This window comes from Macaca thibetana, chromosome 14, assembly GCF_024542745.1.
Source record: "Macaca thibetana thibetana isolate TM-01 chromosome 14, ASM2454274v1, whole genome shotgun sequence".
NCBI lineage: Eukaryota > Metazoa > Chordata > Mammalia > Primates > Cercopithecidae > Macaca > Macaca thibetana.
The window spans coordinates 14457483-14472382 of NC_065591.1; the positions used below are offsets into that span (position 1 = coordinate 14457483).

Below are 14900 nucleotides of genomic sequence, written 5' to 3' on the forward strand. Positions count from 1 at the left end.
ATATTTGCTAAAGAAATGCATACAGTGAATGCCCCAGAACACTCAGAAAAAGCTTCATTGTGTAAAGGAAGGTGCCACATTTGGATTTACTGGCAGGAATAGTGCTCAAATTTGTTCTTCAGGACTGTCTTTCAAAGAATCAAAAGAGGAAAGTAATGCCCACCAAAATCAAAGCCAAGTATAGCTATCAAATGACAAGTGCAAATACCGTTTGACAAAGAAATTCCACTTCTGGAAAATTATTCTACAGATATATTCACATGTGTACAAGGTTATTCATTCCAGCATTATTTGTTGTAGCCAAAGACTGGCAACAATCCATATGCCCATCAAATGGAGACTGCTGAATGCAAATAGTGGTGCATTTATACAATGGATGATTACACAGACACAAGAACGAGGAAGCTCTCTCTATATGGATGTGGAAAGATCTACAGACTATATAGTTAACTGAAAAATGCAGGATGCCAAACAATGTGCCTAAATGGCACTGTTTGTGAAAAAAAAGGGAGGGGTGGATGCAGTTCTCTGTTGCATGTGCACAAAGAATCCTGGAAGGATACATAGGAAAGTCAGAACAATGGCGATGAAGTCAGGGGATGTGGGCGAGGCTGGGTAGATGGAGGACAAGTGTGGGAAGGAGACTCTTCATATGTAACATTTTACCTACAAACATGTAGAACAATAAAAACCAAGGGCTGAAGGAAAGGCTCACCTGAGAGAAAGGCTCACCTGAATGCCAGGGGGGATGCTGTAGATAATCCGGATGGTTTTGCAGTCTGGGTGGCCAGGCAAGGAGTGGGGGATGAGGTGGTACTCCATCTTCCCCGGAGGTTGGGTGCCTGTCTTCACCCCATAAATGGTCTTGCAGGTTGGACACTGCAAACTCCCATCCTGAGGGGCCATGGCCAGAAGAGCCAGATTGGGAAACAGTTTTGGCAATAACTTCCCCACCCAGTCCCAAAAGGTACCAGAGATAAAGGGCCAGGGGGACAAAGTGTGCCCTAATGAGTGATAGATCTTAGTTTGTCACCCCCAGCTCAGTCACGTAGGCCATTTCTGCTGTCTTCAAAGTAATAGGAGGTAAATTCCACAACTGGTCCCATGCTCCACGCTGAGGGATATGTAAGAGAAGCCCCTGTCCCTGAGGAGGGGACCAGCTCACTAGGGCAGGAGCAGACACAGGGAGTCATTATTCAGCTACTCAGTGCCAAATGGGTGGAACAGACAGCAAGACCTGGAGAGCAGCAACTGCCCAGTTCCTGAGCATCAGAATCACCCACACAGCTTGTTAATCATACAGATGCGTGGGCCCCACATCAGGTCCACTGAGTAAGAACTGGGAAGCTGCAAAGCGTAGTGGTTCAGGCTGTGAATGCGAAAATCAGGCTGCCTAGACGTAATTCTTAGCTCTGCCATCTGCCTGCTGTGTGACCTTGGACAAATTAATTAACTTCTCTGAGTCTCAGTTTCCCTTATAGGAGAAGGATAAAAAATATCTGTCTCATTGGGTTGTTGAGAGAATTAAATGAGATAATCTATAGGAAGCTTTTAGCATGTGGTGTATCTAAATGTTATCAGCATTTTTGCAATTTCTGTGGAAAGACTGATGCTCATACAGGTTTGGAAACTACTGCTATGAAAAGAGAAACTGGCCACTAAGAGCTGGAGTAAGTGAGGATAACTTTAAGAAAACAGTCCTTGAAGAATAGCTATGAATTTGCTTAGAAGGATAGAGTGTAAGGTCTGCACAAATACCTAGAAGAGAGAATGAGGCCAGTAATTATAGTGCTTTAAATCATACTATAAAGAGAGTTTAACATTTCTTGTTTCATTTAGGCCTCAGCTTCTGACACTGGCCTGGAAGAAATTATTAGTCCCTTTTTATAGAGAGGAAAATCGAGGCACAGCAAGATTAAAGGACTTACTGCTTGTCAGGGGGTGGGGTCTGTTTAAACCCCCAGCTTTGCATTGCAACTCAGTGGCTCCATTAGTGGGAAGAGGCAGTTCTGGATGCAGGGATGTATGGTCTCACTGCAGGGCCTGGTGAGGTGCTGCCTGGAGGAGGGCCTGGACACCAAATCCTATTCCCAGGCTCGCAAAAAGGAGGGGCGAAGAGAAGGAAGGCGCATGGGCTGGGAGCGATGTGTGTAAAATGTGCTGCTGTGCAGCTGGGAATGAAAGCTTGCCAGGACATCCCCATCTCCTCAGGAAGACAGGGATCCTCTGCTGAGCTATTTAGGGACTTCTCCAGTCTACTCACTTAAAGCAATAGCTCGTATTCAGGGTTACTATTCTCTGAAACCAGGCTCCCACTCTCTGCTCTGGCCTTGACTTGCTTCATGACCTAGGGTGAATCACTCCCTTCTTCCTGGGCCCTTTTCTCTCATGTGTTTGATCAAATAAAAACACAAGCTTCAAAGTCTTAGTGCAAAAGAGAATAAAGCATAGACTCTTGAGAAACATTTTTGAAAGCCCCACGGAAATAAAAGTAGAGTTACCATATTCTTCTTGAATATAGACATCAAATAGGGAACAAATGTGCTAAGGAACCCCTTTAAGCCCAAAATAACCTCTTGAAATGCAAGATCCCAATGAAATCTTTTAGCCCAGGGTTGGGAAAGTGAGCAAGTGATCCAGATTTGCATCCCCCATCAATGACCGACCACCCACCACTAGAAGCATGTCTCTCAGGGACACCAAGAAAGTGCTTTGAGAACTTCAATCAAATAGGCTACATGAAGATGAAGGAAAAAATTACAGCCTTTAATACAAAGGTGATATCAATTTGAATAATAATAGCATAACACCCCATAAAGTAGGTATAGTTTTAATCTCCATCTTCCAGATGGAAAATGAAATCTCAAAGAGATTGGAAAACCTTGCCCAAGGTCATTCAGCTAATAAGCCAGGATTCAAGTTCAGCTCTCCCACCTCTCTTGCCTCTACTTCTTTCCCACAGTAACAGATGTATAGAACAGACCCTGAAACCCAGACAAACTTCTTGCTTAGTGAGAGGTTGGGAGCTATCAGGGATATCACAGACTCTCATGTAATCTAAGCTTGGCATGAAGAAAGAGGTAGTATTTAAACTCATGGAGATGGGGAGTAAAAGTTATCTCGGGCATAGGAAAGAACGTGAGGCAATGACTTAGGAAATGCTCAGACATTGTAAGGAAAGAATCATCACCTATGGAGCCTTCCAGACTCCAAAGAACCAGCTCTAATGAGGAGATACCATTGCATTGTCAGATAATAGTCAAAATAAGCATCCAAAACAGCCTTCCCCTCTTCCAACAGTGGGATTCTAAGGCAGGGATTACCAGGTGTACTTTGGCAACAGTCTTTAGTACCTTTGAAGGGCCAATCAAGGGTATTTTGAAACTGTCCAAAGAAAATTGTAGCTGAAAATCACTATCCCTGGAGAAGAAAGGGTGATTGGGAAACCCATTTACAATGGTATGAACGAATACTCACCAAGGGTCTAGAGCTGTGATAAGAACTTCCTTTTCTCTCACTGATGGGAACACACTTCACCTAGCAATGGGCCATGACAATGGGCCACTCCCCTCAGAACCCTCATGGACAAAAACCTACCCCCCTCTTAGATCTGACACTGAAGATGGAGAGTTAGATAGCACAGCCCAAAAGGGAAGGTGAAGACGGGTCTTACCAGCGCCGTAATTTAGTAAAGAACTGATCCTGCTGAGAACAGCCAAGATCCTCACTCTTGCCTAGGGGTAATCTCTAAGACTTCCCAGATCACTTGAGCAAGGACCCTATAGGGCCTTCACCATCTTGCTACTCCATAGCCCAGTGTGAAGGGTGGTAGGAGCCCCATAGGCTGGCACTGACCTTGTTTCCATTGTTGTACATGGCGACCAAGCAGTAGATGTGGTAGATGTGGCCGCATCTGGATAGCTTCCCTACCAGGTCAGGTTTTACCGTAGGCTGCGGGCCCTTGTAGCCTGAGGGGGCCGTGAGGCGTTCCATACAGATGGTGCAGTCCTGGGGAGGGAGGAGACACAGCAGAGAGGCCATCAGCTCTCACCCAGCCTGGGAGATTTCCACATGATCTCAGAGGTCAGATGAGCTCTTACCACTTCTCTTCTAAAACGTCCACAAATCAGGGTGTATGTGCTTTCTGGAATCTAAACATCGTTTTATCTTATTTTACACAACAACGTCCTGAAATAATTCCTGGTACTGATTAACTTGGGCTCATCATCTAAATTATCATAATCATGAGGGCCATGACAATGCACTGCCCTTCTGTTTTGTCCTCCAATGGCTTATGGAGGAAACAAATGCTGTCGACAAGCCCACTGACGAGCTTTACTTGAGGTGAACCTGTAAAGGAATGTAAAGGAATTGTGTTTTAACTGTTCCAGAGGGACTGCTATTTAAATAAATGTCCAACAGGGTTTCTCAACCTCAGAACTATTTACATTTTGGGGAGGACAATTATTTGCTGTGAGGACTGTCCTGGGCATTGTAGGGTGGTTAGCACCATCCCTGGCCTCTGCTCTACTCACAAGGTGCTGGTGACATCTCCTCTCCTGAGAATAATGACAACAAAAATGTCTCCAGACATGGCCAAATGTTCCCTCAGGGGCCAAATTGTCTCTGTTTGAGAACCACTGTTCTGTATCAAACCCATTTTAAGGTGAGTTCTTGTGGCTTACCATACTGCTTTTCTGGAATTGAGATTGCCGTGTTAAGGTAGCTTAAAATCAACCAGCACTAGGTTGAAGGGGGAGGCGGGAGAGACTGAGGTGCAGCTGCAGCTCTGGACCATGGCCCTTGAACCCTCAGTGTCAGCTCTGACCAGTTCTGTACCCATCAGAGCTTGGAATGAAGCCTCTGCCATATCCCGTAGAAACTGACAACGGCAGAGGAAATGCATGTGGGTGATGGAGAGGTGAATCCCGTTCTCCTAACTCTGAACTCACCTCATCTGGTGGGTGCCGGACTTTCTGGAGATATTTTTTTAGCACTTCCTCTGGGGTTTTACCTGCAGAGACAGGAGGTTCAGTGGGTCACCGAGGCAGAGGTAAGAGATCAAACAGCCTTGCCATGCTAGGCATGACAGAGGGGGAAGTTATTAGGCAAGTTAAAAGCAAAAAGGGGAGGAATTCCTTCTGCAATGGAAGTTAAGAACATGGAAGAGAGTATGGATTGTGCAAAAGCAAGTAAGATGGTTTGAAGAGAAAGCTTTACTTCTTGCAGTCCCTTTTCTGACATCTCTGCCTGTTTTCAACAAACCCACTTTTTAAATTGAGAAGGTTTGAGTGGGTTTCTCTTCCTTGTAATCAAATGATTTGATAACAGCACTTTGTAAACGGTTACACGTTAAATAGACGTCAGGCACTTACCACCTTCATTTTACAATTTGCTAAGTATAGTCTCAATTTATAATGTGGTGTCAATGTGAGATTATTTGTATGGGAAACAAGGAAGTTACGACCCACAACTCCAGAACAGTCTTTCCTGGCTGTGGATGACACTGTCACCGCCAGCAAGCACAGCCCTGCAGCAGGGGAAGTGTGATCCTCTGGGAAGCATCCTGATGGGCTGCAATGATTTAGGGATTTTTTTGGGGGACTGGACTCTTAAAAGGTAGCCCAACCTGAAGGTAGAGGATGGGATGATACAGCCTGAAAAATGATCAGTGCTACCTTGGGCCACTCCCTTAATTTCTCTAAGCTTCTGTTTTCTCACCTAGGAAATGGGGATGAGCAATAGCACCTACCTCAAAGGGTTGCTTAGACAATTGAATGAGCAAATGGATGTAATGCCCTTTAGCTCTCTGCCAGATAAGGGCCCGATGTGCACTATTAATAATAACAGGAAGAGTGGGAAAGTGTAAAATGCTGTTATTTCCTATAAGACTATGAGCAAGGCAACTGAGCTCATTTAAGCAGGGAAATCTTGATAGACTGGAAAAGTGGGACAAGGGTTTGAGGAAATGGATCATGCAACAGCCAAAAGCTTCGATGCAGGCCCTTTCCTCTGGCTGCCCTGCTTCTCTTGTAAGAATTAAGCTCTAGTAATTAAGAGCCTATTTCTTGCCAGGCCCTGGGCTAAGTGCCACACACATATGATCCAATTTAAACTTCACAAGTTTGCAAGGTTGGGGCTTAGGGAGATGGTCAAATTTAACAACTAATGCCAGTGACCAGAAAGACCAGCCACAGAGCTAAGCTGGGGTCCTGCAATGCTAGGAAGGTACAGATATTGACCCCTTACTTGCCGGATTGTGTGCAGGTAGGAGGGGGTTCCTAAAGGAGGATTTCTGAGCATCTGTGCATTCTAGGGGGACACAGGACAGTGACTATATCCTGTCATTGATGCATTCCAGGATATACCTGCTGGATACCAGTTATACCAGTTGTGACTATTTTTACTTCATTATAAAGATGAGAAAATAGGGGCTCCATGTGGTCACCCAACTTGCAAGAAACAAAGGTACGATTTGACTCCAGTCTATTTTGGTTCCAATGCCAAAGTCATCTTTCTCTTCTAACATATTTTCTTTGTACCACATCTTATATTTTTATGTTTCTACACTTTTGCACTATATATTTTTATTTCTCAAGGTGTTTCTATATGATCCATACACAATCAGCTTTGGTATAATTATCAACGTTTACTGGTTAGGCCCACTCAGCAGATGCAGAAATTGAGGCACAGAGGGTGAAGCTGTGGCTATGACCCTTGGAGGTGGAGGCAGAGTCAGGGCTGAGAGCCAAGTCTTTGACTCTCAGTACCCCATGAGACAAGAGGCTGGTACCTTTCTTGGCTTGTTTTTTGGTGGTCTTGCGGCTTGTGTTGGAAACCCCTGGGATGGATTTTATTTCACTCTTGCTGACGGGGGGTGGGTGTAGGACCAGCTTTGGTGGCCTGGTGAGACACACAGGCAGCCCCGCTGCACTCATGAGGATCCCAGTGATTCCTGGAAGGGGCAGGGCATGGGTGAGGAAGGACCGGAGACTTAGCTCTCAACATTCCCCAAATTCCTCTTTCCCCATTAACCTACTCTCCTCCTTTCCAGGAGAAAGTTCTCATAATTCCTGGATTCTCTACCCTGCACTTTCCCCAGAAACTTATTTATTCACTCACTTATCTTCAATTGCATGCTTTCCTTTCAGTAATAAGTTCTTCTCCAAACTCTTCATACCCTTCCCATGCAATTCCTAAAATCACCATTTCTTTCATTAATATCCAGATTCTCTCCTTTTTTCCCACAAATGCTCATGACCTATTTCATCACTCTGATTTCTCTACCTTAACCCAGAGCACCCTGGGGTTTCTCTTACCTGCCAAGGCAGGGTTGACAGGGCTGGACCCATTTAGGTTCTTCACTGGGACTGTGGGGACCCTGTGAAAGGAAAGAGCAGATACAATGTCATTTTGACATGTGGAACAAAATGGACTAGTATTTAATTCTAATAAAATGCAGTAAGTGCATAACACAGCAGACAGCAGGAAGTGGCATCTTCAAAACCTAAGTCAGGCCATGTCCACCACTCAGAACCTCAGAACTATGTTCCTCAGTTCACTCAGAGTCAAAGCGAAAGTCCTAGCAAGGCCCACAGAGCCCGGCACGATCTGCCAACACTGCCACCCAGCTTCTCTTATTCATCTTGCTTCCTCTCATGTCACTCAGCTGTCGAGGAGCCAGGTGCATTCTTGCCTCAGAGCCTTTGCATATGCTGTTCCCTGTACCCAAAATGCCCTTCCACCAGACAACTGCTTAGTTTCCTCCTACAACTCCTTCAGTCCTGGCTTAAATCCTACCTACCAGGTGAGGTTCCTGAGACCATCGTATTGAATACTGCTACCCACCCCTGCATCCCACGCCAGGACTCCTGCTCTACTTAGGATCCTTTAAAGGAAATTATTGCTTATTATGCCTCCTTCTAGAATCCAGGCTCTACAAGGGCAAAATATCTTTGTCTGTTTTGTTCAGAGCCAGACACTAGCAGGCATTCAACTGATATTTGTTGAAGGAATGAAAACACAAAGAAGCAAGTTCAAACCAGGGTACACACAAGAGTCACCTAAGACGCTTTTAGAAGGACAGAGTCCCAGATGTAGACCAGAATATCCACCTGTGGAGCACAAGAAGTTGCATTTCCCAAAGCTCCTGAGAGGATGCAGATATAGTAATCCCCAGCAAAACATTTGGAACCACTGCTAGAACAGCTGTCAAGTCTCCTTTTCCCTGAGACATATATAAATACGAGGCAAAGCCTCCTCCCCTTTCTATCCTTTTCCCCAGCAACTCCAGCCAGGCTGGAGAGGAGATGGCGCAGCTGCCTGGGAAAGGCACGACCCCCCACAGCGCTGACTCGGAAAATATGGGACACATGGGGCTGGGTCTTGCGCCATCCCTTCTGCCACCCACACTCCTGCAGCTGGGCTTGGAGAGGCTAATGGACCCGGTCACAGATGACTCCAGGAGGCAGACAGCCTGTGAAGCCAGCAGCTCTGCTGTGGGGGCAGGATGGTGCTGGGAAAGCAAGAGGAGGGAAAAAAGAATATCTGTGTATTGATTTATCCATCCAAAAAGTATTTACTGAGCCCTACTTTGTGCTGTTGGCTATTCCCAATGCTGGGGGTCAGGAGTGAACACACAGCTCATGGCCCTTCTTCACTCACATGTTATAGTTGCCAACATTCACGGAGCTCACCTCCTCCCAAGACTGGCTCCAACTGCTCACAGCATACAAACCTGTCTAATCCTTCCAACATCCTATGCAAGAGATGCACTTATTAACACCATTTTAGAGACAACTACATTGAGGCACAAAGAGGTTAAGGAAACTTGGTAAGATCACACAGCTAAGCCAGAAAATCTGGCACCAGAGCCCATTTACTATGCCACGCTCTTGTGTTTATGTAATCCTTGTAACATCCCACACTGCAAACATAGATCAGAAACTCAGAGAGCGTAATGAATAAACCCACCATTAGGAATGGGGAAAGCTGCAACGGGACCTCCATGCCAAGCAATGGGGTCTGTCTCTTCCCCTCATGTCTGTAAGGGAGGTGCTTCCCCAGCTCTAAGCTACTGTGAGCCTGCCCGGGGCTCTGTCCCTTCCCAGGGATGACGACATGTGCACCAATGCTGGGAGATGGATGTGAAAGAACAGATGTGGGGATGGGAATGTTTGTGTCTCACCAGGCCACCCAAAGCCACTTTTCTTCTGAAACTGTCCCCAGGATAAATCAAACCAGGATGGGAGGATGGAATAGAAAGCTGAATACAAAACAAGGGCAACTGGACCAAGAAAAGAAGAATGGACTTGCTTCTGGACTCTGTGACCTGCTCCCCAGGGCCAGGCATGGTATGGTGGATGGGGAGTCAGGAAAATCAGGTTCAAGTCCCATTCCTGACGGGAGTTTCTCGCTAAGGTAGTTAGCTTTTCTGAGCTTCAGTTTCCTCATCTGTAAAACTGTGAGGGTCTTGGGTTAGAAGATGCCAGGGAAACTGGTTGACAACTTCCCACCTCAATATCTGAGAACAAGGTGGCCACCCAAGCCCTGAGTCCCCCACTTACGGCAGATTCTCTTCCCCCAGCTCTTTCCGGAGAGGTTTTGGGAAAAGACCTGGCTTCCTGTGTCCTGCTCCCAGCTCCCCAGCAGGGGGCAGCACTCAGGGCTCAGTCGTGCACCTGCCTTCTCCCTCGCCATCTCCAGACCCCCCACTCCAGCTGATAAGTAGCTGTGATTTGGGTGACAAAAGCCACCTTTGTTCCCATAAACTGGACTGGCAGGTTTCCACACCCAATCTGGCGAACCAGGAAATAATCCCATCCCCGGAACACCACACGTCTCAGGCAGCTCAAGAACTCAGGGGCAAGGTCTGGAGAGAGGGAGGGAAGGGCCCGCATGCGCACCTGGGACACACAAGAAGACTGTGGGTTCAAATAGGTGGGAGAGATACATGTCCCTACCACTTGAGGAGAGGAATGACATGGTAGGTGGGCTTGTCACTGGGCTCTGGGAAGGAGGGGCCTGGGGAGAAGGGGGGATATTTGCTTGTGAAATCCAGAACGGTGTAATGGAAGGAGCTCTGCACTGGCGTCAGGGAGTCTGTTTTAGCCCTGCTCAGCAATGACCTGCTTTGCCTTTGGGAGAACCACACAGCCTCTCTGCGTTTTGTTGACCATCTCTGAGTTACCACAGCTGGGAACAGGGCATCCTAAATGTCTGCCCCACGGGGGCCCTGTGAGGATTTAGGAACTAGGTCAAATAACTGTGTAAACAGCTGAGCCCTATGCAAGTTTGGGTGCTTGTTTATGCTTTTGCCTCCCAAGTATAAAAGGGGCATTGGGCTGAAGAAAGACGTTTTCTGCTCTAATGTTCCAATTTTCTGATTCTGATTCTTGAGGTCATGGGTATCCAGCAGAAAGCTGAGTGCTGGGTAGTACTGGAGATGGTTGAGTTGACAACACCTGATCTCACCTCCCCCACTATTACTGGTTAAACCTTGGAGAACAGCCCATCAAGTCCCATCTGGTCACACCCAGTTGGGGCCCCAGCTACAAAAGCCTGAGTTCTCCTAGAAAACAGCAACCCAATGGCAGGCATGCATCTCACATCCTTCAGGCAACTCCATCAGCCAAAACTGTCCGTGCTAACCCCTTCTTGGCCAATCAGAAGACACTCTCTGCCCCCATTCAGTTGGGCTGTTCCCCGATACGCAGGGTCCAAGGTTTTGTTTCTGTCGCTAAAACATAAAACTAAGACAAGAGAAGAGAGCTGGCAAGGTGGCAGAGAAAGGAGTTTTGAGGGAGGGAGGATATCGCTGCAGGCACCACAAGGAGAAGCAGTATTTTTCTCGGAGTTATGCACCAGCCCAGGAATCCTCCAGCGGGACAAGGATCTTGTCTCTACGGCAACTGAGGCCTAGCTGGAGACAGAGAATCCTCAGCTCTAGAGGAGGGGGCTAGAGGGGTGGCGCTTGCCTCCACTGCACAGCCCCTTTCTTGCTTCCCTTTAGAAACCCCCTGCTTCTGTCTCTGAATAATTCACAGGATCTTTTGTTCCTGCCCCCAAACCTTTCTCTTCATCCCACTCCTCCCGCCCTCCCTGGTCTTCCTTTTTCCGTGGGAAAGTTGCTGGAAGAGGTCATGGGCAGAGAGAGGAGGGGGAAAGGGGCCCTGCAGCGACAGAAGGTTGATGGCAATGCCAGACAAAGGGAATAAACACGCTAATTAAATGGCCAAGAAAGGCTGGAGGAGAAGATGGGAGTGGGGGTGAGAGAGGTGGTAAGAGGTGAAAAGCAAAGGGCTGGAAGATCGAGAGGAGTAAGCGGGGGCCTCCCTCGTCAGGAAAACAGAGTAGAGAAAAAAAAACAACTTGTTTCTCTAGCCCATTTGAAACTGTGCTGCCCAGACCTCCACCCATTCTCTAGCCCCAATTCTATTAGCGGGCAGAGGAAATAAAGAAGATAGATAAAGCTGCTGACTCCACTCCCTCATCAAGATTCAAAGCCACCTGGGTGCCTCTCCCTCAGTGATGGCATGAAGTCACTTGGCATTTGTCAAGGGCACCAGAGACAAGGTGGGATGTCAGACTCTACTTAGCTTTGACTTCAACTACATGGATACCTGGTAACACTAATAACAGCAATCACAATGACAGCAGCCTATACTGACTGAACTCTTATTATGTGTCAAGTACTGTGCTAAGTGTATACACTTAGCATGTCATTTGATCCTCATGACAACTGTAAAAGGAAGTTACTATTACTATCCCATCTTACGGGTGAGGAAACTGAAGACAGGGGATGCAAATCTTGCCCCAAGTGACACAGCAAGGCACTTGGGTTCGAGCCCAGACAGTCCTAGTTTCTGGAGGATGTGTTCTTATCCAGCACAGGCCCCCAGGATGGTGCTGTGTGAAACTGAAATTAAGCAGTAGCAAGGTTTAGCCATCCATTCCCCGCTCCCAAACACTTCTGCCATCTCAGGGGAAGTCATGAAAATCTCATGCATCTCGCCAGCATTTTGCCTTTTATAAACTGCCTTTGCGTACAATGAGGAGCTGGGCTTTAGCCAAAAGAACAGTGGATCAGGAGACCAAAACCTGGGTTCCAACCCCTACTGCATAATACATGAGCTCTGTGTTTCTCCTTGGGAAATCAGTTCTGAGCAGGATGTCTGTGCGTAACACTTAGATCACAGAGTAAGAGAACGCACTGCCAACGGCCAACTCCCTTAGTGGAGATTTTCACGGTAACTCCATGGAGGAGGTAAGGCCACTGGATCTTGCAAAGATTCTGTGGCTTACCTCAGTGACAGCGGTAGCAGTAGGGGCTGGGCCTCTGGATTTCCAATCCAGCACTCCTCCCACTCTGTGGTGTACCCTCCTTCATTCCTCCTCCCAGTACCAAACCTCTGTGTGCAGGGACCCAGCCGAGTATCAAAACAACCTTCTTAGGGCGGTCTGGACTTTCAGACTTAAGCACCCAATGCAATCGAAAACCATCCTGATCAGCTGGGATCAGGGGCAACAAGGAGAGCCAGGCCTCTCTGGAGACAGGAAGGGAAGACTGGGTGGCTGTGAGATGCTAAGACACCAGGGGCTGGCAGGCAAAGGTTGCAGCCACCACATGAACCTGGGTCACTTCAATTTTATGATCAGGAAAATCAAGAACATAAAAAGCAATACAAACAGGACCCACAGCATCAACAGGTTGTCACAGAAATAACTGAGACAATGTATGGGAAGTGCCTGGCCCATAATAAGTCATCACTAAAAAGAGGCCAGTATTTCAATTTGGAGTCACCTCTCTGGCTTCCAGAGAGACTACAGGAAAGAAACTCTCATTTTGCACCTACTGAATGCTGGGCATTGTGTAGGTACTTGGTAGAAGAGGAGCACAGCAGAGTCAGAATATGGGCTCTAGTGTCAGATGTCCTAAAGTCTGAATCCCATTCTCTGCCAATGATTAGCTATGTACCCTTGAACAAGTGAACATTTACTGTCTTCACCCATAAATGGGGTAATGCCTACTTGCCTACTTCATAGAGTTGTTGCAAGGATTACATGAGATGATAAAACCCCAAACTATAATATAGTGGGAGTTCAATTAATGTTGCCTATTATTGCTTAGTAGGCACAATCTTATTTTTTCTTTCTTTCTTTTTTTTTTTTTTTTTTTTTTTTTGATACAGGGTCTCATTCTGTCACCCAAACTGGAGTGTAGGGGTACGATCACAGCTCACTGCAGCCTTGACCTCCTGGGCTCAAGCGATCCTCCAGCCTCAGCCTCCCAAAGTGCTGGGATTACAGGTATGAGCCACCACGCCTGGCCACAATCTTCTTTAAGCCTCACAGCCACCCTAACAGGAGTATTACTGCCAGCATTTACAGATGAGAAAGTTAGGACTCCATGATGTTAGGGATCTGGTCCTAAATCATATGACTAGTAAGAGCCAGTCTCAACCAGAGTCCAGATCAGAGGCTGAGCATCAAACCTTCCCTCATCCACCACACCATGCTGCCTTCACCTGCAGCCAGGGGTCAGCACAAGATGAGGAGAAGCTTAAGTCTTGGCAGCCCCTCCTTCTTCTGATCCAGAAGATCTGCTGTAGCCTATCTCTACTGTGAGTAAATGCTCTGAGGCAGCTGTGGAAGCACCTACCCAGAGGCGATCAGCACCCGAGACTGAGCAATGGCCAGTCGCTGCAGGTTGCTACGATTCAAGGTGGCCAGGGCCACCCTTCCGGTCTTGCCGTTGGGTCCTGGGGGGCTGGCAGGAGAGCCTACGGTTGTCCCAGTGGGCACGCTGGAGGCTTGTCTCCGGATCACCTGTGATGGGGCGGTCTTCACCGGGCCTCGAATGGTGCCTGTGCTGTCCAGTGGCTTGGCCCCAGAGCCTGGTGGTGGGGGCAGCCTGACCACTCCGGGAGGGGGCAAGTTCTTGCGGGTCACTGGTGGCTGTAGGGGCCCAGTGCTGCCATTGACCACAGCTGCCTTAACACTCATCACCAAGACACACTGGGGACAGGAGCAGGGGGACATGGGGGGCGAGGTGGCTGGCCCAGAGCTGACTGGCCAGGACTGAGCCTTAGGCAAGGTCCCCGTGACCATGGGGTAGATGAGGTCGAGGCGCCGGCGGACGCGGCGTTGGCGCTGGGTCTGACGGTTGATCTGGCCCATGGTGTTGAAGTCAATGACATAGCTAAAGCCAATGGAAGTGAGGTCGATCCAGGGGTGCTGCTTCTCATAGGCGTGCTGGATGGTGATGCCCACTTCCATGTCGTAGGGCGTCCAGGAGCCATTGTCGTTCTCCCACTCCCACACCACGCCCTTCCCAGGGGCTGAGGAGGGGTCATAGTAGTTGCGGCGAACTGGGCGGAGAGTTCCTGCCAGGGTGGGATAGGGGAGAGGTCAGAGTCAGCATGCAATTACATGAATGGCATGACATTAACAAGTCATGCCATTGCAATAATGGCAAACATTAAACAAGTCCTACTGTGTAGTGGGCATGACACTGCCTGAAGTGCCAGCTTTGAATGAAACTCATTTCTCCCTTTAAGACGTCTACAGTCCAACCACGGTAGAAGCAGATGAGTTATGACATGAAGGATATGGGTGGCAGTGTAAGGTAGCAGAAAGACTGCCTCCTGGTTTGTAGTCAGGACAACTTGGTTTGCAGCCAAATTCATTCCATTTACTAGCTATTATAGAACCTCTTAGCCTCCCTTTCCCTCCTGGGAAACAGGATAACTCCTTCCTAGAGTTTTTGTACAAATTAAATATGACTCACTTATTTATTCAGCAAATATGTATTTGTACCTGCCAGGTTCTGGATTTCATGTGAACCCTATGAATGCACTAAGGCATGTAAAGCCCTTGACAGACAGTAGGTGCTCATAATG

The 14900-nt window shown here is 47.6% G+C and overlaps 1 protein-coding gene across 1 annotated transcript in view; it reads right to left on the reverse strand.

Annotated features, from left to right (window-relative positions):
- Positions 1-14900, reverse strand: part of DTX4 (deltex E3 ubiquitin ligase 4) — a 35841-nt gene that overhangs the window by 12030 nt on the left and 8911 nt on the right. The window contains exons 2-7 of the mRNA XM_050758525.1: positions 13661-14384; positions 7320-7381; positions 6794-6955; positions 4953-5014; positions 3856-4008; positions 733-894 (exon numbers count right to left, since the gene is read on the reverse strand). Of these exons, the coding sequence (XP_050614482.1) occupies positions 733-894; positions 3856-4008; positions 4953-5014; positions 6794-6955; positions 7320-7381; positions 13661-14384 (1325 nt within the window). The remainder of the gene's footprint in view (positions 1-732; positions 895-3855; positions 4009-4952; positions 5015-6793; positions 6956-7319; positions 7382-13660; positions 14385-14900) is intronic.